The 22,385-nt window shown below is 33.8% G+C and overlaps 1 protein-coding gene across 7 annotated transcripts in view; it reads left to right on the forward strand.

Annotated features, from left to right (window-relative positions):
* Positions 1 to 22,385, forward strand: part of STXBP5L (syntaxin binding protein 5L) — a 379,589-nt gene that overhangs the window by 161,881 nt on the left and 195,323 nt on the right. For all 7 annotated transcript variants that reach the window (XM_019448501.2, XM_019448499.2, XM_019448505.2 and 4 more), the window contains exons 8-9: positions 11,738 to 11,821; positions 16,731 to 16,854. In XM_019448501.2, the coding sequence (XP_019304046.2) occupies positions 11,738 to 11,821; positions 16,731 to 16,854 (208 nt within the window). The remainder of the gene's footprint in view (positions 1 to 11,737; positions 11,822 to 16,730; positions 16,855 to 22,385) is intronic.

Below are 22,385 nucleotides of genomic sequence, written 5' to 3' on the forward strand. Positions count from 1 at the left end.
CATTTCCATAGATGCTGAAAATGTCTTTTGAATGAAATTTAATATCCATTGTATTTCCACTTTTGATAATGAAAGACTATCCTATTTCAGATCAGTCCTCCCACTGGGAACTATAAAATCTAGACAAAATATTTTTGAAAATCTGTTTGAGGACACCAGAGAGTGACCAAGGCAGCAAAGATTTGCAAGTTCTTGATTCCAGAGAAAGAAGCCCAGAAATACTCTTATAGGGATTTTCTCATTTGAAAAGAATGGCTAAGATATTTAGTAACCAAAATGAAATTTATTGGCTGAGAGGCTAAGCAGAGTTTTCTGCAGCTGTATGGGTCATGAGTAGTGTGGATAAAAAAAGTTTAGGGCAAGCCAAAAATAAGTCTCTGATAATCACTCTAAAGGGTGGCTCCAAAGGAATATGCCCTACAAGTAAGGTTGAACTGGAAATATACCAGTCCTCTAATGACTGAAATTTTTGTTAACATTATCTGAATCCTTTTTGGGATTAAGTTGATCAGCCTTAGTCTAACTGACTGAAAAAATAAAAAAATCAATCATTTATGGAAGAAGAAAACATCACTCAGAGCCTTTATTTATCACTACATTTCTCCCATAGTTTGCCTCTATACTTAAAGTAAAAATAACATGGTGTGTAAAAGAATCAGAAAGATCAAAATTTACCAGAAGTCAAGTGAACAGACAATAAGTAGAGACAGACCACCAGGAGATTCAAATAGCAGTTATCAAACATAAAACTTTAAATCAAACTTTAAAATGAGTGTGATTGAAACTAAAAATGATGGAGGTTTCAGCAGAGAAATGAAAAATACGACAGAGAGCAGAATAAACAGATGAAGAAAGAATTAGTGACCTGGGAGATAGGTGAGAAGAAAATATCCATTTGAGAGCATGGTAAGCCAAATGGATGAAGAGCATTTGGGACATAATGAAAAGGTGGAATATATGTGTAATTGGAGTCCTGGAGGAAGAAGAAAAGAATGAGACAGCAGTAATATTTGAAAAATGAATGGAGGGGGTTCCGGAAGATGGCGGCGTAGGAGGACGCGGGGCTCACAGCGCGTCCTGCCGATCACTTAGATTCCACCTACACCTGCCTAAAGAACCCAGAAAACCGCCAGAGGATTAGCAGAAGGGAGTCTCTGGAGTCAAGCGCAGACTAGAGGCCCACGGAAGAGGGTAGGAAGGGCGGCGAGGCGGTGCGCGCTCCACGGACTGGCGGGAGGGAGCCGGGGCGGAGGGGCGGCTCGCCGGCCAAGCAGAGCCCCCGAGTCTGGCTGGCAAAAGCGGAGGGGCCGGACACACTGTGTTCCGACAGCAAGCGCGACTTAGCGTCTGGGAGGTCATAAGTTAACAGCTCTGCTCGGAAAGCGGGAAGGCTGGAGGACAAAGGGAGGGAGAGCTGCTGAGCCCCCGGACGGCAGAGCTCAGCTTGGCGGGGAACAAAGGCGCCAGCGCCATCTCCCCCGCCCATCCCCCAGCCAAAATCCCAAAGGGAACCAGTTCCTGCCAGAGAACTTGCTCGCTCCGCGCAAACACCCAACTCTGTGCTTCTGCTGAGCCAAACCTCCGGCAGCGGATCTGACTCCCTCCCGCTGCCACAGGGCTCCTCCTGAAGTGGATCACCTAAGGAGAAGCGAGCTAAGCCTGCCCCTCCAGCCCCCGTGCACCTTGCCTACCCACCCCAGCTAATACGCCAGATCCCCAGCAACACAAGCCTGGCAGTGTGCAAGTAGCCCAGACGGGACACGCCACCCCACAGTGAATCCCGCCCCTAGGAGAGGGGAAGAGAAGGCACACACCAGTCTGACTGTGGCCCCAGCAGTGGGCTGGGGGCAGACATCGGGTCGGACTGCGGCCCCGCCCACTAACTCCAGTTATACACCACAGCACAGGGGAAGTGCACTGCAGGTCCTCACCACGCCAGGGACTCTCCAAAATGACCAAACGGAAGAATTCCCCTCAGAAGAATCTCCAGGAAATAACAACAGCTAATGAACTGATCAAAAAGGATTTAAATAATATAACAGAAAGTGAATTTAGAATAATAGTCATAAAATTAATCGCTGGGCTTGAAAACAGTATACAGGACAGCAGAGAATCTCTTGCCACAAAGATCGAGGGACTAAGGAACAGTCACGAGGAGTTGAAAAACGCTTTAAACGAATTGAAAAATGAATGGATGTTAATTTTTCAAAGTTATGACAGATATCAAAAATCTGAGATGCATTATGGACTCAAAGCAAACTTAACAAAAGGTAAACTTCACCAAGATATATCAAAGACAAAGAGAATAATCTTAAAAGCAGAGGATAGAAAAAAAAATAAGACTAATAGCAGACATTTTAACAGAAAAATAGAAAATGAAGACAATTGAGTGATTATGTGAAGGTACTAACAAAGAAAAGTACCTATAGAAAAAAAGCCTACACAGAATTCTATGCTCTACAAAAACACCCTTAAAAACATTGTCATGAAATTATAACAATTTAACATAATTTACAGTAATTAGCAAATCTACTCTAATGAAAAAAATGAAGTGTTGCAGATTTTGAGTCTAGAGTTCTCTCTTGTCCAGCAAGAGAGCAGGTGCAGAATTGAATACAAGAGAGGCTAATGTCCAAGAGCGCTGAAGAAGGGTCCTTGCTCCATATTTATTAGGATCAGAAGTCTTAAAAACGTGATCGATGTGTAGAAAGAGACAATGAAACAGTGATCATTAACTCAACTGTTGAGAGAAAGGGGGCTTCGAAGATATGCAGTGTTAAGGGTTTGTGTCAATACAAAACAAAATCCGTGGCACCGAGCAGATGGCAGGCACCAGGCCCCGTGTCTGTTTATCTTAACTCGCCTGGGGGATAAGACAGAACATGCTACCTCAGGGTCAAGAAGGTACTTTTCTTTTGCTAATTAGCTCCAAGCAATTTCACCCTGCTGCAGTGGTCTGTTGCCCTGTGTGCCTTTTCTCAGACCCTTTCATCCCGTGGAAGCAGCTTTCTGCTTTTGTTCTATGCTGGGGGTACTTTCGCCTTATTTACCCATTCTCGGATGCTTTTGTCCTAATTGGTGCAAAGCTCAGAGAATTCCTAAACTTATTCCCCACACTAAAGGAATTCTCTAAGGGAATGAAATTGATTATAAAAAAAAAAAACAGAGATGTAGAAGGAATAAAGAACAAATATGGATAAATCTAGGGAATACTTTATTAAAATAATGACTTCTGGGAGTGTAATAAATTGAAAAATAATACACATGTAAGTTAAAAATAGGTAAAAGTTGGGATGAAGTCTCTGAATTAAGGTTCTAAGGTCCTTCTAGCTCCTAGGAAGTAACACAAGTACTAATTTACATTATAGTTCGATAAGTCATGGAAACATTTTATATTTATGTGGGTAACACTAAAAGAATAAATATATGTATAATGGATAAGTTAATAGAGAACTGAGATAACAAAATTATTAACTCAAAGTAAAAAATGAGGGGCACCTGAGTGACTCAGCTGGTTGAGTGTCTGACTTCAGCTCAAGTCATGATCTTGTGGTTTGTGGGTTCAAGCCCCATGTCAGGCTCTGTGCTGACAGATCGGAGCCCGGAGCCTGCTTCAGGTTCTGTGTCTCCCTGTCTCTCTGCCCTCCCCTGCTCTCTGTTTCTGTCTCTCTCTCAAATAAACATTAAAAAACATATTTTTAAAAAACAAAAAAGGAAAAGGTAATATTAAACAGATGGGGCAAATATAAAACAAGTAGATTAGTTCTAAAGTATGACAGCAATTATACTAAATGTAAACAGACTAAAGGAAAGAAATTTTTAAACTGTTAAAACAATGATATATTGTTACAAGGACACATTTTATTTTTTAATTTTTTTTAATGTTTATTTTTGAGAGAGAGTGAGTGAGCATGAGCAGGGGAGGGGCAGAGAGAGAGGGAGACACAGAATCTGAAGCAGGCTCCAGGTTCTGAGCTGTCAGCACAGAGCTCGATGTAGGGCTCAAACTTACGGACTGCAAGATCATGAGCTGAGCCAAAGTCGGACACTTAACCCACTGAGCCACCCAGGTGCCCTTACAAGGACACATTTTAAACTTAAGGTTATAGGAAAGTTGAACATAAAAAGAGAGGGGAGATATAGCATGTAAACCCTAAGCAAAAACAAACAAAACTGATATAGCTATGCTAATATCACACAAATTAGATGTCTTAGTTCAGCTGCTATAGCAAAAATACTATAGTCTGGACAGCTTAAACAAGTTTTATTTTTCATATTTCTGAGGCTGGAAAGTGCAAGATTAAGGCACCAGCAGATTTGGTGTCTAGTGAAGGACCATTTTCAAGATGGCCATCTTCTCACTGTGTCCTCATATAGTACAAAGGGAAAGAAAGATTTGTAGAGTCTCTTTCACAAGGACACTTCTCCTTTTCTTTAGCGTTTCACTCCCCACTGTTTTTAGAGAGCATGATTTTGGGAGGGGCAGAGAGAGAGGAGAGAGAGAATCTTAAGTAGGTTCCATGCCTGGTGTGGAACCCAGCACAGGGCTTGATCTCACTACCCTGGGATTGTGACTTCAGCTGAAATCAACAGTCAGATGTTTATCAGACTGAGCCACCCATACACCCCTAAGGTTCCACTTGTAAGACCTAATCACTTCCCAAAGCCTCTCCTTTCTAATACCATCACAAACATAAGAAGCAAAAGTAAGCAGGGGCACCTAGGTTGCTCAGTTAAGTGGTTAAGCGTCTGACTTTGGCTCAGGTCATGATCTCGCAGCTCATGGGTTTGAGCCCCATGTTGGGCTCTGTGCTGACTGCTTAGAGCCTAGAGCCTGCTTAAGATTTTGTGTCTCCTTCTCTCTCTGCCCCTTTCCTGCTTGCAGTTTGTCTCTCTCTCTCTCAAAAATAAATAACATTAAAAAAATTTTTTTAAAAGAAGTGAAAGTAAGCAAATAAAGAAGTAATTAGTGAGGATAAAAAAATTTGAACGTGATTAACTTAATTGACATATATAGTACATTACACCCAACACCTGCATACCATACATTATTTTCAAGTATACATGAAGTATTTACCAAAATTGTACATTTGCTGACCATAAATCATTTTTCAGTAAATTTCTGGGGATTATAATAATACTCAATATATTCTCTCACCCTGGAGAACTTAGCAAGATTATCTATAAAACATAAATAGGAAATCTCCTAAATACGTACTTAGTAAATAAACACCACACTTCTGAATAACATGTTAAAGGAGAAATCACTATTGAAGTTAGAATATATTTTAAGTTAAATCACAACTATGATATATCAAAACTTATGGAATGAAGCTAAAGCTGTATTTTAGAGGGATATGTATAGCTTTTGTTGCATTTATTAAAAAGTGAAGAAAAGCTGTAAATCAATGATCTTAGAATAAAAATTGAAAAATAGTGAATTAAACTCAGAAAGTAGAAGATAATAAAGATGTGAAGGTTAATTTTATGTGTTAACATGAGCTGAACTGTGGGATGCCCAGATATTTGGTCAAATATTATTCTGGTGTTTCTGTGAAGGTACTCTGGATGAGATTAATGTTCAAATAAGTAGACTGAGTAGAGTAGATTGCTCTCCCTAGTGTGAGCAGGCCTCATCGAATGAGTTGCCTGAATAGAACAAAAAGGCTGACTTTCCTCCAAGATAGGCTGACTACTTTCAAACTGGGACATCAGCTTTTTCCTGCCTCTGGACTTGAACTGAAACATCAGCTCTTCCTGGATCTGGGGCCTGATGGCCTTCAGATTGGGATTACACCATTGATTCTTCTAGTTCTCGTGCCATTAGACTCAGACTAGAACTACATTATTGGCTCTCTGGGTTTCTAGTTTGCCAATTAACCTTACCAGTTAACCCTTCTAGACCTGTCAGCCTTCATAATCACATTAGCCAATTCCTTATAATAAATCTTTCTTTATAGATACATCCTACTTGTTCTATTTTTCTAGAGAATTCTAATATAAAATATGAGAGAAAAAACTAAAATAAACATAAAAAGAGAATGTAGTACGTTAGCAAAAATGAAAGTTAATTCTGTGAAAACACTAATAAAACTGATGCATTTCTGGCAAGTCTGATCAAGAATCAAAGAGAACGCACAAAGGAACCCAACCTATTTGCATTCATCCCAGGAATACAAGATTGTTTTAACTTTTCAAAATAAATGGAATTTTCATATTAACAGGAATATGGAGAAAAAAACATATGACAATAAAAAGGTAAGTATTTGATAAAATGCACCTTCCCTTTGTGGTAAATAAAAATCTCTTGTTACACTAGAAGAAAGGAACTCTATTATTCTGAACTTTATTTACCCAAAAATATGAAAATATCCTCCTTAATGGTGAATTAATGTTTTTCTTCTGCATTTAGAAATAAGACAAAGATCCTATCATACAACCTCTTCCATTTAATATTGTGCAGCTATTGATAATATTAGTTGTTTAAAAAAGATGAGAAAGAATTGGAGGTCTCATATGTATCTTGTAGAAAAAAAATTGGTACAACCACTTTGGAAAACTACTTGGCATTATCTATTAAAGTTAAACATATTCTTACCCCATGAATCAGTATATACCTGACAGAAATGCATATGCATATTCACTAAAAGACATATACAAGCTTATTTATAGCAACATTACTATATTACCTGTCAGATGAATAAACTGTGGAATTGTCATACCCAAACAATGGAATACTATTACATTAATAAAAGTTAGTGAATTACTGCTATAAATATCATGTTCAAAAGTAGGAGCAGGACAGAAAAGGATATTTAATATATAATTCCACTCATATAAAATTCAAAAACAGATACTGATAACCTACAGTGTTAGAAGTCGGTAGTTACTTTTAATTTTTTTTAAAAGTGTATTCATTTTATTTTGAAAGAGAGCATGAGCAGGGGAGGGACAAAGGGAGAGGGAGAGTGAGAATCCCAAGCAGGCTCTGCACTGTCAGTGCAGAGTTCTGTGCAGAGCTCAAACTCATGAACCCTGAGATCATGACCTGAGCTGAAATCAAGAGCCTTAACCCTTAACCGACTGAGCCACCCAGGTGCCCCAGAAGTCAGTAGTTACTTTTAGAGGATAAAGAGGAAACGGGAATGTTGACTCATTGAGGGCATGAAATAGGCTTCTGAGTGTCTTGTATTGTTTTTATTCTATTTCTTGTTTTTCAATTATATTTTTTGACCCAAGTAGTAATTTCATAGATATATTCACTTCATAGTCATTTAAAGACACATCCATAATTTGTGTGCTTTTCTCTGTCCCTCAATAAAAATATTTATTAAACACGTATTCCTGATAAAAGAAATTTATTTAAGAAATGAATCAATTCATACTCTCTTAGCTATATATATTAAATATATAGAAAATCCAGGATCTAAGTAGGGAAATATTAGGGACATTGCCACTAAAGGCAAGAAGAAAACAAGGATGCTCACCTTCTCCACTGTTTTTAATACTATAGGATGTTTTAGTAATGCAGTTAAGAGAAGTGAAAATAATTAGAGTCATAAAATTGGAAAGAAAGAAGTGCAAGTCTCTGTTTTTGATTATGTGATAGTATATCCAAAATGCTTAATAAAATGAACACTAAAATGAGTATAAATAATAAAAAAATTTATAAGGTATTATACTAAAACCTAACCATAGAAACAATGCACTTTCAAAAAAAGATAATGAAGAGAAGATCCAACTTAAAATAGAAACCAAAAACTTCAAAGTGATTAGCTATAAAATTAATAATAAAATTTATATATGGAAAATATCAAACTTCCTGAAAGGTATAAAAGTATATTTGAAAAAGTGAAAGATATCCTTTACTCTTGGATAAGGTGACTTACTATTTTTTCCCATTTCTTGAAGTTTGCTCTTTTTATTTCTTGACTTTATAAAGTGAAATGCTTATATCAGTAAAAAATTCAAAAATTTTCCTCTTTTAATATGTATTTCTAAAACAATAATTTTTGTTCTTGATGAGGCTAAATCTGTATCTCACAAGTTTTAATATAAGGCATTTTTGTTCAGTTCTGTTTCATACTTTTCACTATAATTTCTTCTTTGACCATAATTATTTAGAAGTGTATTTTTTAGTTTCCAAAATAGTTTTGTTAATAACTTCTAATTTTATTTCATAGTTGTTAGGAAACATAGTATCTGTGATTTTGATTTTGTGGTATTTAATAAGTTAATAGATACTTATCAGATACCTATTTTCTTCAGATACTGTTCCAAGTCTTGATGATATAGTCAGAAAGTCACCTCCTTTGCCTTTACAGTACTTAAATTCTATTTTGAGGGATAAGTGTTTAATATTATATTATATAGTAATATAATATATAATTAGATAAAATGTATATATAATATATTTTTGTGACTTGGGTGATATGTTTTGCTGTGGTCAGACATATTACGTACGGATTGATCTTGTCTTGATTCATCATGGTCACAGAGTGTCCTTGTCAGATGTCTCTGGGTATCAGGAGCTTTTCTCTTTCTCAATTCTCTAAGTGATTCTAATATTTTTTTATACTTATTATATCATAATGTATAGTTATGTCAGTAAAGTATGACATTTTGAGGCTAGGTAGTTTATATTTTGTGATTTAATGAGGCTATTGCTGGTAATGTTTTATAAACAAAAAACTATCTTTCAGATGTTTCTATGAAAAAATATAGCATTTTAGATTATTATTTCATTACATCTTAGGCTTCCAATTTTGAAAGGTTATATTATTCATTCTCTTGCTAAGTGAGATTTTCTGAACTTTTTAGAGTTATAAACCTCCTTTCCATAGATTCCATAGGAATTGGTTTAATGATACATCATTTTCTATAGTATGCAAAAAGAGCTGATTTGAAGTTAAAAGGCATCTTAGTATAGTATTTATGATGTTTTATAAATTTTAACAAATATTTTTAAAGTTTACACTTACTTTTGACTTTTTTAATTTAGCAAGTCATTGTCATTTACTTTATTTCAATTTAGTATGTAAAGCTCAAATTTTTGCAAATCAATTTTAAAATTTACTGTGTAATTTAATGTTGAAACCTTTTTTATTTTAGTCATTCTGACAGGTGTAAGGTGGTATCTCATTGTGGTTTTGATTTGTGTTTCCCTGATGATTAGTGTTATTGAGTATCTTATCATGTCTCTGTTGGCCATCTGTATGTCTTTTCTGAAAAAATGTGTAGTTAGGTCCCCTGCCCACTTTTAGTCAGATTATTTTTTGGTGTTGAGTTATATAAGTTCTTCATACATTTTGTATATTAACCCCTTATTGAGATATCACGTACAAGTAACTTCACCAATTCAGTAGGTTGCCTTTGAAAATTAAAAATACAAATGGAGTGCCTGGGTGACTCAATCAGTTGAGTTCAACTCTTGATTTTGGCTCAGGTAATGATCCCAGTATTGTTGGATTGAGCCCCACGACAGGCTCTGCGTGTGGAGCATGCTTAAGATTCTCTCCCTCTCCCTTTGCCCCTCTCCCTAGCTCATCCTCCCTCTCTCTCTCTCAAAAAAAAAAAAGCATATGATCCAATAATTCCACCACTGGGTATTTACTCAAATAAACCAATTATACTAACTCAGAAAGGTATGTGCGCCCGTGTTTATTGCAGCATTATTGACAATAGCCAAGATATGGAAGCAACCTAAGTATTCATCAATAGACAAATGAACAAGAAAGTTGTGGTATATATACACAATGGAATACTTGTAATCATAAAAAAGATGTGATTGTTACATTTGTGATAACATGGATAGACCTAGAAAGTATTATGCTAAGTGAAAGAAGTCAGATTGAGAAAGACAAATACCATATGATTTTACTTGTATGTGGAATCTAACAAAACAAATGAATAAACAAACAAAAAACAGAATCGGACCTATAAGAACAAATTGATGATTGCCAGAGAGGAGAGGGGTGGGGGATGGGCCAAATGGGTGAAGGGGAGTGGGAGATACAGGTTTCCAGTTATGGAATGAATATGTCACAGAAATAAAAGGCACAGCATAGGGAATATAGTCAATGATACTGTAATAGAGTTGTATGGTGACAGATGGTGGTTACACTTGTGATGAGCATAGTATAACATATAAAGAAGTTGAATTATTATGTTGTACACCTGAAATTAATGTAACATTCTGGATCAACTGTACTCAAATATTTTTAATTAAAAAATAAAGTTAAAAATAAAACCTTTAAACATGTTATAGCTTCAAATATACATTTATTTCATAATACGATATTTGAAAAATTTACATTTCCAGTTAAAACTAGCTCATTTATTTTTGTCATTTTTTTGTGTCCTATTATAAAATGTTGAGGTAAGTGATTAGGTCTCAGGATGATATATAGGAGTAGATTATAACCACCACTCTATTTTCTGTTTTTACCTCTGATGTTTTAGAATTATTGAAACATTTTTATGTATTGTGTAAGAATGTTTATCAGGGAAATACTACTGTGTTTTAGTAAAATCATCTTAAGGCAGATTTGTGGAAAATATTATCATTATTTGAGCACTGGCCCATTTTTATCCTTCCTGTTTTTTTAAACTAATGACAGAGTAAATATAACAATATAACTACAAATAATAACTCAGAATTATATGATAATAAAAATCAGCATGGCTAGCAGTAATTAGCCAAATGAGTTGAATATGATCATCTATTAATCATTATCTGTTCTCAAATACTTCTTTTTTAAACTGAAAACATGTATTTTGTTGTCTTCTTTATTGATTTATAAATATCAACCATTTTTAATGATGTGAACCTCTAGAATATGTTTGTGAACTTTTTATGGTTCATAAATCACCAGTTTAAAATACATAACTCACCCACTCTCTGTATGGCTTATTTCACTTAGCATAACACCCTCCAGTTCCATCCACGTTGCTACAAAAGGCCATATTTCATTCTTTCTCATTGCCACGTAGTACTCCATTGTGTATATAAACCACAATTTCTTTATCCATTCATCAGTTGATGGACATTTAGGCTCTTTCCATAATGAGAGCCAAAGCATAAGAGACTCTTAAAAACTAAGAACAAACTGAGGGTTGATGGGGGGTGGGAGGGAGGGGAGGGTGGGTGATGGGTATTGAGGAGGGCACCTTTTGGGATGAGCACTGGGTGTTGTATGGAAACCAATTTGACAATACATTTCATATATTGAAAAAATAAAATAAAGTAAAATAAAATAAAATAAAATAAAATAAAATAAAATAAAATAAAATACATAACTCCAAGAGAAAGTTGGATTTGATATAAAGAAATTAGAAACCAATTTGTGGCCATATTTTTGCAGTACATAGAACTGAATGGCATGTACATTAGTCATTAAACTTATCCCATTTCACCCTTTATTTCATCTTCATTTTCTATTCCATTTTTCTTTGTTCCAATTTTGTCATTTATTTTTCTGTTCTTATATATTTATGTTTCCTCAATTTCTCTTTGGAACGAGGCAGATTTCATTGGTAAATATTTTATATTGAACTAGAGTTTATTTGCCATTTTTTTAAATAGGAAATATATATTCAGGCTCTAGAAAAATTGATATTCTAAATAAAGTTGTGTTTTGTGTTATGATTTTGCTTTATTGTATTAACATTAAGCTTTATTTGGATCAAGTAAAATTAATGTTGGAATTACAAAAATTATTGTTCTAATGTTTTCCAGTTGCTGATAGGTTATGAAAATGGTACTGTAGTATTCTGGGACTTGAAATCTAAAAGAGCAGAACTGAGAGTTTATTATGATGAGGTAAGTGATTTCTACTGAAATATTTGAAAAGGATATTATAACTTTGTGCCTGTTTTCTACTCTAAGCTTTGTACATTACCAAGTTTTATCATTGGGAAACTGCCTGGTTCTGACCCAGTGCCTCATATTGACCATTGGCATTTGCACAAGTTTTAACTCTGGATTGTTCTCCTGAATGAGAATTCTCCATTGACTGTTTTTGGGTCCCTTTTGGCATCTTATATACATTGATGCCTAATATCTATCCTTTTCCTTCTTTAGGTTTTCCATGGTTATGTCTTGCCTCACTCAGTACCCTTAAGATCTTTAAAGACACTATTCACAACTTCCTTAGAAAATTCTTTTTCTGTGGCAGAGAATTTAAGAGATCAGTTTGAAAGGCCTTATCATACAATACTTGCCTTCTCAGAATAAAGATTGATTTTGTAAATAGTAATACTTAAGAGTCAGTATGATCTTGAAGGAAGTTTTATTGTACATAGTTGAGACCATTAGGTTTTCATTTAGAGAAAGCAATGAACTGCTGTTTATCAGAGAATAGACTCTGCATTAATACTCTAGTTGTTTAAAGATTGATTCTATACCATTAATGATTTCCACTTTCAGAAGAACCTAATATGAAGATAGGTTGGGGCAAAAAGTGAAAAAGGGTAATTACCTCTTATAGTTGTGGATATAAATGTAAGCTCTCAATTCAATTTTAAAAATAGTAAAGTAGGGAGAGTTAGGAAAATACAGGTCAAATAATCATTATCTGGTATCACCCGCACTTATATGGGAAGAATGCAGAAGAATTTAAGGCAACACTGAGATAAATAGAAAAATTAAAAAAAACCACATTTCTTCATGTTCTACCTCCCATCCTTTCATAACAGTTGAATTTTTAAATTTGATGCTTAAAGATAGAAGCTTTTGGCTATTTCATAACCACACACACACACAATTTGTTTCTTAGTGGTTCTTGCAAACTAAGATTTTATGGTATATACAAGATAATTCTCATAGTGACAGAGTTCAGAAGTACTCAGTTGGGTAATTTGGTCATGATTGGTGGAAGATACCCTGCAGGTGATGTCATACATTTATGCTCTGTGTGATGAACTTCTATTGCATCTTGAATCATAAGGAGAGAAGTCCCTAGGGAGCTAAGCTAGATTTTTCTTTTGTTAAATACACAAAATATAAAGATGACTAGTAGCTAGATAAAAGTACAAATATGATCTGAGTATTTAGCCAATTGGAAATAGAGTAGACCATTGAAAAAGGAAATCCAGAGCAAAATGCTGACTCAGCTGGTTTTTTTATGCCCTAAAACAGTGTAGAAGGAAGAGTTCTAACCTTAAAAAGTGAGCAAAAACAACTTTCAGTGAAATTTTCAAATAAACATTAACAATGTTTAAGTCAGTAGAGTATTACACTACACCTACTTTATACCTAAAAATCATTTTAAATATTGACTTATATATATATGTAAGTATATACATATAATCTATTTACTGTGATGCATAATTATATATCCTATCATTTTAATGGAGATAGTTATATATATCATTTTACTGCCAAACTTTTAAGACTTTCCTCAGCACTTTTTACCTCTTGTGTTTAGAATTTACTTGTAATACTATTATGAAATGGTTTCTAATAAGTCACCAATGACCTCTTCATTATTTAAATAGTGAGCCCTTCATAGTCTTTTAAGTTTCTCATTAAACCTGTGGCTTTACATCAGCCCCTCCTTCTTAAAATTGTGTCTTCCCTTGTCTGTGTCTTTCTACCTCATTTTTTGCCCCTCCTTTCTCCATCACTTCTTTCCTTAGTTTTCCTTTAAATTATAGACACTCTTCAGGATTCTATATCTTTACCCTCTTGATTTCTTCTCCAGTTTACATTTGTATTCATGTCTTTTTCCCATCATTTCAAATATTAATTTTATGTTAATAAATTTAAAATCAATGTATCTCTAACCCTTACCTTTCTCCTGAGCTCCTGATCCATGTATCTAACAATCTATCACATAAGTCCAGATAAATATCTCATTGACACTGAATTTACATTTAAAGACCTAAACCTTGTTCTGTGTTCTCTTTTTCAGTTTTTAAATTTTGATTATTTATTCCAGTTTGTAACCCTTAGAGTCATATTTGATCTTTCTTCTTTACATATCCTATGCTATCAGTTTTGTAGTCTCTTGATTCTGTTATATTGCCTATCATTCATTTCCTCTCTTTTTTTCATTCCCACATTCAATGTTCTAATCTAGGTTGTTATCTCTTGCCTGGAAGACTATGATAGCCTTTTAACTAATTGCATTTCCTCTGATATCTTACCTTTTCAGTATCTTTCACTAACAAGATTATCATTTTAAGACACAGATCATGTAATTCTCTACCTCAGAAACTTTGAATGGCTCCCAATTATCAACAATACAAAATCTCTATTCCTTGACAGGAGATTTAAGATCCCAATGTTATCTTTTCTTTTTAGTTTAATGCCATGAATCTTTATAAGCACTCCTCACACTTAAGGCATATTGCTATCTGCTAAACATACCATTTATTTTCCACCTCCAAGCCTTTGCTCCAGCTTATTCCTTGTCGTGAACTCCCTTCTTTCCTCTTTTGCATATCAAAATCCTATTAACTTTTTAGCCACTGGAAAGCTATTTGGACTACCTAACTAGCCCCTTGATGAATAGCCATCGATGAATTGAAAGGTTTGTTTTATAAATCCAACATAGTTTTCAGAAATAACTATATGAATTTACTCCCACATTAGCTGTGACATTTTTGTTTCATTACGTCAATATTTCTAAATAACCTCTTACAGTGAAAACCCTCAGAGTTTGACATGACGATAACCTTTTAATTCCTTGAGTAGCCACTGATTTTCCTTTTTCATATTGATATCTGCTTTTTGGGTTTCCTTTTTCTTTTTTGTTGTAGAGAGAAACTCAATCACAGCCATCGAGTTGACCAAACTAACTAGTGTTTTCTCTTCCGTATTTTATTTTCTATCTTTTTAAAAATTCTTCTTGTATTAGTTGTATTATATTTGTGTGTGTTTTTGTTTTTTGCTTTGTTTCATTTTTGGTTTTTCTTCAGAACCTTAAGGTCCTTTTTTAAGAAAGGAGTAGGGTATAATCAAATTAATAGAAATTGGGTACTTACCCATTAAATGTATTCAAATGCCAGTTCTTCAGTGATGCACTATTTGGCCTTCTCTAATAACAAACTGGTTTTAGATTCCTATTCTTACCTATAAGTGTACAATAAGTATATATCTTTCATGGCACTTAGACTTATTTTGCTTTTATGTTGTAGCTATTATTTTTGTACTTATCTTCCCCAGTAGGTAGGAAGAAATTCAGTAAGATAGGAAGAAGGGTTAGGGCTGGAGATGATCTCTCTGCCTCCATCATTCATAGCAAAGCAGTCTGAGAGAACTTTACATTGAGTTCATCAAGTTAACACGTAAAAGTTAAAACATTTCCCTTGATCTACCCAAAATAGTGAGAATGAGCAAAGGAAAAGATGAAGAGTATTTTCCTCTAACTGCCTCTACTGAACCCTGGCAAAAAAAAAAAAAAAAAAAAAAGTCTTTAGTAATGAAGACCAGGATGAGAGAGAAAATAAGTCCAGGGTTCCATGTTGTCTTTTCATTTAATTAAATCTTACCTATCTTGAGGTACAGCTCATATCCTATGTCCTTTTATGATGTATTTAATGATTACTCTAGCCATCAATTATCTCTAACTGTAATAATACTTACAGTTTGGAAAACAAACAATAAATTAGTTTTAAATACACATATCTTAGTATATGGTGTTTGTGTGTGTGTGTGTGTGTGTGTATCTTAGTTTTATATGCAAATATATATGCATATTTATGTTAAAAGTTCCAAACAATAACTATTATTAATATTCATTTATTTCAGTCTTCCCTATTTTGCAGTTTTGAAAGTTCCTTTAAGGAAAGGGTAATGTTGTACATATCTGTTCAGCTTTTATGCATTATCCAAAGTCCATATAAACTTTATGATTTAGAAAGAATACCAAGCTGTGGAAATATATGATAACATTATTATTCATACAACAGATATTGAGTATCTATTTTATGCAAGGCGCTGTGCTACCACTGGGAATAAAACAATATGTGAAACTGGAATAATTACTTGTTAATTTTATGTATTTCACATCTTCAGAGTGAAATTAGAAGTATAAAAAAAGATTTAAATCCTTCTTCCTTAAACCCTAAATTGCCAAGTCAATTAAATAATTCATGTTAGAAGCAATATGGTAAAATGATTGAGAATGTGGGTTTTGTGGTTGGATAGACCTTGGCTTTGAATTGTGTGACCTGAACAAGTATATCAATCTCTGTAGGCCTATTTCACCATGTGCAAATTGGAAAAAATAATACCTTTTTAATAAAATTAATAGAGTTAATATAAATAAAGTGTTTTCCAAGGGGTCTAGCACATAGTAAGCCCTCAGATGGTAGCTCTTATGTAAATTATTTTTTAAATTGGCTACTTTAGGTGAAAGTAGGCCTCTACCTTTCCAGAAATCATATTCAGATAACCTTGCTTTTATTTCTATGTAAATAATTTTTCAAATAATCATATAGGATACAGGGAGGACATAGAATTTATAACAAAAAGTTCTAGGCTATAATGATATTATGAAATGTACCTAACTTTTATCTCAGGAGATTATTTTTTGTAGTTTTCTATAAGCTTATAGAGGACTAGAGCTAAAGGTAGTATGATCTGGGTCAGAAAAATTATGTATGTTTATTAAGTATTGTTGGTATAATAATTTTATTTCAGAATATATTTCCTTTGGAATATAGAATGCTATAACATATCAACTTTCCCCCTCCCCACTTGTTTTTAATTGCTGTTTCATTAGGCTATTCATTCAATTGACTGGCATCATGAGGGCAAACAATTCATGTGCAGCCATTCAGATGGTAGCTTGACTTTATGGAACCTGAAAAGCCCAAGTCGTCCTTTCCAGACTACAATTCCACATGGTAAGGTGTATGCTTTCCAAAGAAATAAACTCTGGAGATATAGTGCCTATACTTGAAGTGGAATAGGTGGGATCAGTGTGTTTGAAAGAAAGTAATAGGATGTAACTTCTGATTTTAAATACCTCTTTATACCTCCTTCAGATCCCCACATTATACTCCAAACTTTCTGTACTTCCCCTCCCCTGTGTCTATCCACTTTCCTACTTTGTGATACTTATATAGAGACCTTTCCAACCAAAACTGAATGATGGATGGTTGATGTATCTGAAGCACAGGAGATAATGTAGAAAATCTGTCCAGTTTTAAGGGTTACAGAGATAGTGAGAATGACACCATATAGATCTGACCTTCAGACCTAATTCCTAAACTGGTTTATAGTTTGTCATTTTCTAGATTCTCTCACTTATTTCCATTTCTACCATTTGATTCCATTAAATTATAAGAACTATGGTTTTCATTGTAGATTATATTTCTTATTATCTTCCTTATCAAAAGGATGTATTTAAGGTTTATATTGTACCTGTCTCACTGGGCAGAACAAAAAGTTCAAATGTATGAGTATCTTTTATTCAGATGACCATTTTATTTCTGAGAATATTGGTAGTGATCTGAGTTCCATGTTTACCTTATATCATTGGTTGTAAGAATAGAGAGGTCAAAACCTAGCAGTTAATCAAACACAGTCTATTTTATATTTTCTGAGCATTTATTATAGTGTCAGATTTAGAAAATTTAGTATTATTTCTTTATAATGAATGACCCATAAACCACAAGATCCACTTATTCCATCTTGTGTTGGTCTGTCCTTTTTTGTATCACATTTGCATGTTCCATTTACAAATTATTAAATTATTACAACATTTAACCTAGCAGCTTTACTTAGAGATTACTTTGCATTTACTCACTTACTTTCAGATGCTTCATTTACAGATTGCCAGTATAGAAACTATGGATAGTTATTTGCTATACCTCCCACTCAGATTTAAATATTTATTTCTATGATGAGTTTACTTTTTCTCCTCCCCCTAAAATCCTTATGCCTTTTTTTTGTATGTGTGTAATATGATTTATTCATAAATTTTCTGTTTACTTCTATTCTTCTTGACTGTCAACTTCTATACGAGTTCTTTTTGGCTGGATTAGATATTTAATACTTTCATATGTTTCACCATATCCATATTTATAAGTTAGGGTTGTTTTCTGTACAGTTGACCCTAGAACAGTATGGGAGATGAGGCACGGATCCTCATGCAGTTGAAAATCTACGTATATATAACTTTTGACTCCTCCAAAACTTGTCTAATAACAGCATACTGTTGACTAGAAGCCTTACTGATAAACACAGTCAATTAATACGTATTTTGTATGTTATATGTATCATATACTGTATTCTTACAATAAGGCAAGCTGGAGAAAAGGAAATGTTATTAAAATCATAGAAAGACAAGATATATTTACAGTACTATATTTATTTTTAAAAATCTATTCCTTTGAATCACTAGGTTTTTTTTTTAAAGCTTATATATTATTTATTTTGAGAAAGAGAGGGTGGGGGAGGGAGGGGCAGAGAAAGAAAGGAGAAAGAGAATCCTAAGCAAACTCTGTGCTGTCAGCACATAGCCTGACTCAGGTCTCAATCCCATGAATCATGAGATCATGACCTTACCTGAGATCAAGAGTTGGATGCTTAATGGACTGAGCCACCTAGGCAGCCCTGAATTAGTTTTATGTTTTTTGGGCAAATACCTAATAGTGCAATTGCTGGATTAAAGGGTAGTTCTATTTTTAACTTTTTGAGGAATCTTCATATTGTTTTCCGGAGTGACTTGTACACCTGAAACTAATATTATACTGTATATTAACTAACTGGAATTTGAATAAAAACTTTTAAAAAATCTTTACATGAGTAGACCCACACAGTTCAAACCCATGCTGTTCAAGAGTCAACTATAATTCTGTTTTCCTGTTGAAAGGGCTAAAATTCTGTTCACAGGTTGTTGAAAACATCAACACCTGTCTCATAACATATAGATTAAGTTAAATACCATTGCCTCACCATAGTTAAGCAGACATCAGTGATTTTTACAATAAAGGCATTCATTGTCATATTTATCTATATTCTTCAGGTTCATTTTGTTACATTTCACCTATTTTTATTTTAGAAAATAAAAATTTTTCTAAGTAGTACTTTAGCTGTATTCTATAAGTTTTGATATTAATTTTATTAAAAAATTTTAATTTTCATTAATATTCAGTTTGAGGTATTTTCTAATTTCTATTATAATTTCTTTGATGTCTGAGTTAGACATTTGTTTTATAATTTCTAAAAATGTGTTTTGTTATAGATTTGGAAACTAACTGTAGTCTGAGAATGTGGCGTGATACTAGTTCTACAAAATTTACTGTGATTTGCTTTATAATTAGACATAAACAAATAATTACTACAAAGTTCCAAGTACGCTTGAAAAGAATACATTTCCAATACAAAGGTCAAACTTGAAATTGTGTTTTCTTTGTATTTTAAATCTTTGCTAAGTTTTTATTGTTTGATTTTCCAATTTTGAGAGAGGTAAGTTAAAATTCTATTATTATAGATTTTTCCCTGTAATTCTGTTCATTTCTGCTTTATATACTTTAAAAATCAAGTAGGTCGAGGTGATTGATAATATTAATCAGATCCTCTGATTTTAGTGATACTTGACTAGTGTTATCAATTTCTGAGAGAATGGTATTAAAATTTCCTACAGAGTATGGAATGACCATTTTTTACTTTAGTTCTGTCGTTTTTTGTTTCATGTATTTTTTGAGGCTTAATTGTTAGTCATCCATTATGTCTCCTATAGAGGGCATATAGTTGGGTCTTTTTTATTTTTAATGTTTATTTATTTTTGAGAGAGAGCACATGAGCAGGGGAGGGGCAGAGAGACCGGTTGGCAGAGGATCTGAAGCAGGCTCTGTGCTGACAGCAGTCACAAACCATGAGATCATGACCTGATCCAAAGTTGGACGCTCAACCAGTTGAGCCACCGAGGTGCCCCAGTTGGGTCTTTTTTTTTCATCTCTATCATTTAGTCAAAGTATTTTGTCCATTAATATTAAATGTAATTGGGGCGCCTGGGTGGCTCAGTCGGTTGAGCGTCCGACTTCGGCTCAGGTCATGATCTCACAGCTCGTGAGTTCAAGCCCCGCGTCAGGCTCTGTACCCACAGCTCAGAGCCTGGAGCCTGCTTCTGCTTCTGTGTCTCCCTCTCTCTCTGCCCCTAACCCACTCGCATTCTGTCTCTGTCAAAAATAAATAAACATTAAAAAAAAGTATATATATATATGTATATATATAAAATGTAATTACTGATTGAATTGGATTTGGGCACACCAAGTTATTTGTTTTCTGTTGGTCCGATGGTTTTTTTTTTGTTCCTTTCATTGTTCTTTTTTTTTTTTTTTTTTTTTGTCTTCTGGATTATGTGAAAGTTTTTATTAGAATTTCCTTCTAATTTACATGTAGGCATTTTATCTTAAGACATTTTTTTGATCAGTTACTCTAGGGATTACAGTATACTTCTTTAACTTTTCACAGTCAATTAGAGTTAACATTGTAGCACTTTATGAAAAAATGTAGAAGCTTCATAATCATATATATTTATTTACATTTATACTATTATAATAGTTATATATGTTCTAAATACACTGTTGTAATTTTTGCTTTAAGTAGTCTTAAGTATTTTTTTAATTAGAAGGAAAATATTCTGTATTTTATTTATAATTTTCTTAATATAATTTTGTATTTATGAAGTTTTGTAATTTCATTTGTTCTTGAAGATACAGCAACATCATTTGGCATTTCACTTACCTTCCTTTATCTAAAAACTCTTCTCTTTTTTTCTTTTATTCTTGAAGCACATTTATGATGCATGTAAATTTCTGGGTTGACAGTTTGTATATGTGTGTGTGTTGTTTTTAAGGTGCTGAATGAACGCTTTAAAAATGTTCCATTATTTTCTGGTTTACAGTGTTTCTGAATGAGAAATGTGTGGTGTTTTTGACATTTGGTTCCCGTGTATATAATTTGTTGTTTTCCCCTGGCTAATTTCAAAATTTTTATAACTTTTATTTTCAATAATTTGACTATGATATGCCTAGAGTTTTCTTCTTCAAATTCATTCTGTTTAAGAGTTACAGAGCTTCTTACATTTAGAAATTTATATCTCTCACAAAATTGGGGAAATTTTCAGGCTTTTATTTTTTCAAATGTGTTTTTCTGCTCCAACCTCTCTCTACGTCTCTTTCTGGAACACTAGTTATCTGTCTGGTAGAATTTTTGGTATTGTCCCACATGTTTCTGAGCCTCCATTTTTTTGTTAATCATTTTTTCTCTGAATTTCAAATTGGATAATTCCCATTGGTCTTTTTCCTCTGTAATCTTCATTCAGCTATTAAGTCCCTTAAGTTATTTTTATTTTATATATTTTTCCACTTGCTACCTTTTTATATTTTGTATTTTTCTGCTGAGATTTCCTCTGTTTAGTCATTATGAGCATTTCCCTTCCCTTCCTTTCCCTTCCCTTTCCTTTAAACATTGAGTCTAGTTATAATTGTTGTTTTAAATCTTTGTCTGATGAAACCAAAATATGCTTCCCCTTGAAGATGGCCTCTGTTCATAAGAATGACTCAAATTTTTCTGCTTCTTCATATATCTAATAATTTGGACTGTATAATGCATATTATGGATATTATGTTGAATATAGTATAGAATATAATTTTGTTACCCCCCTTTTCTTTAGCCATTGTGTTTCCTAAACTGGGAAACCATATATAGATTTATTATTTTTCTACAAATCAATATTTTCTATACTACAAAAGTAGGCTTTGTCTGAAACTCATATTGGACAGTAGTAGGAAAAGAGGGAAGGTGGCCACAGCCAACAAGGTTAATTTAGTACCTATTTTACTTGAGGTTAGCACTGTGGTGACATTGTCCTTGTTGTAGCTGGTTTTCACTAGTACTACAGATATTATTTTTCTTTCACAGTAAATTTTAATGATTTCACATATGTATTCTTCAATCACAATGCCCTCAGCTAAACATACACACACACACACACACGTACACAATCTACATATATGATCTTAAATCCCATCTAATCCTTAATAGTGACATTGTTGCTCAGAAACAGGATAGAGATGTCAACAATTATCACCATTATTTAACATTTTCCTGAAAACAATATGTAATGTAATTAGACTTGAAAAAGAATTATGATATTTAAGAGGTTAGAGGTTTTGGGCACCTGGGCAGCTCAGTCGGTTAAACGTCCAACTTCAGCTCAGGTCATGATCTCATAGTTTGAGTTTGAGCCCCGCTTCGGGCTCTGTGCTGACACCTCAGAGCCTGGAGCCTGCTTCAGAGTCTGTGTTTCCCTCTCTTTTTCTGCCGTTCTGCTTTTGCTCTCAGTCTCTCTCTCAAAAATAAATAAATATTTTTTAAAAGTTTTGAGGGTTCAAAATTACAATTACTTTTCGATAATGTAATT

The sequence above is a fragment of the Panthera pardus genome, unplaced genomic scaffold (assembly GCF_024362965.1).
Source record: "Panthera pardus isolate Hobbes unplaced genomic scaffold, ASM2436296v1 HiC_scaffold_16, whole genome shotgun sequence".
Classification (NCBI taxonomy): Eukaryota; Metazoa; Chordata; class Mammalia; order Carnivora; family Felidae; genus Panthera; species Panthera pardus.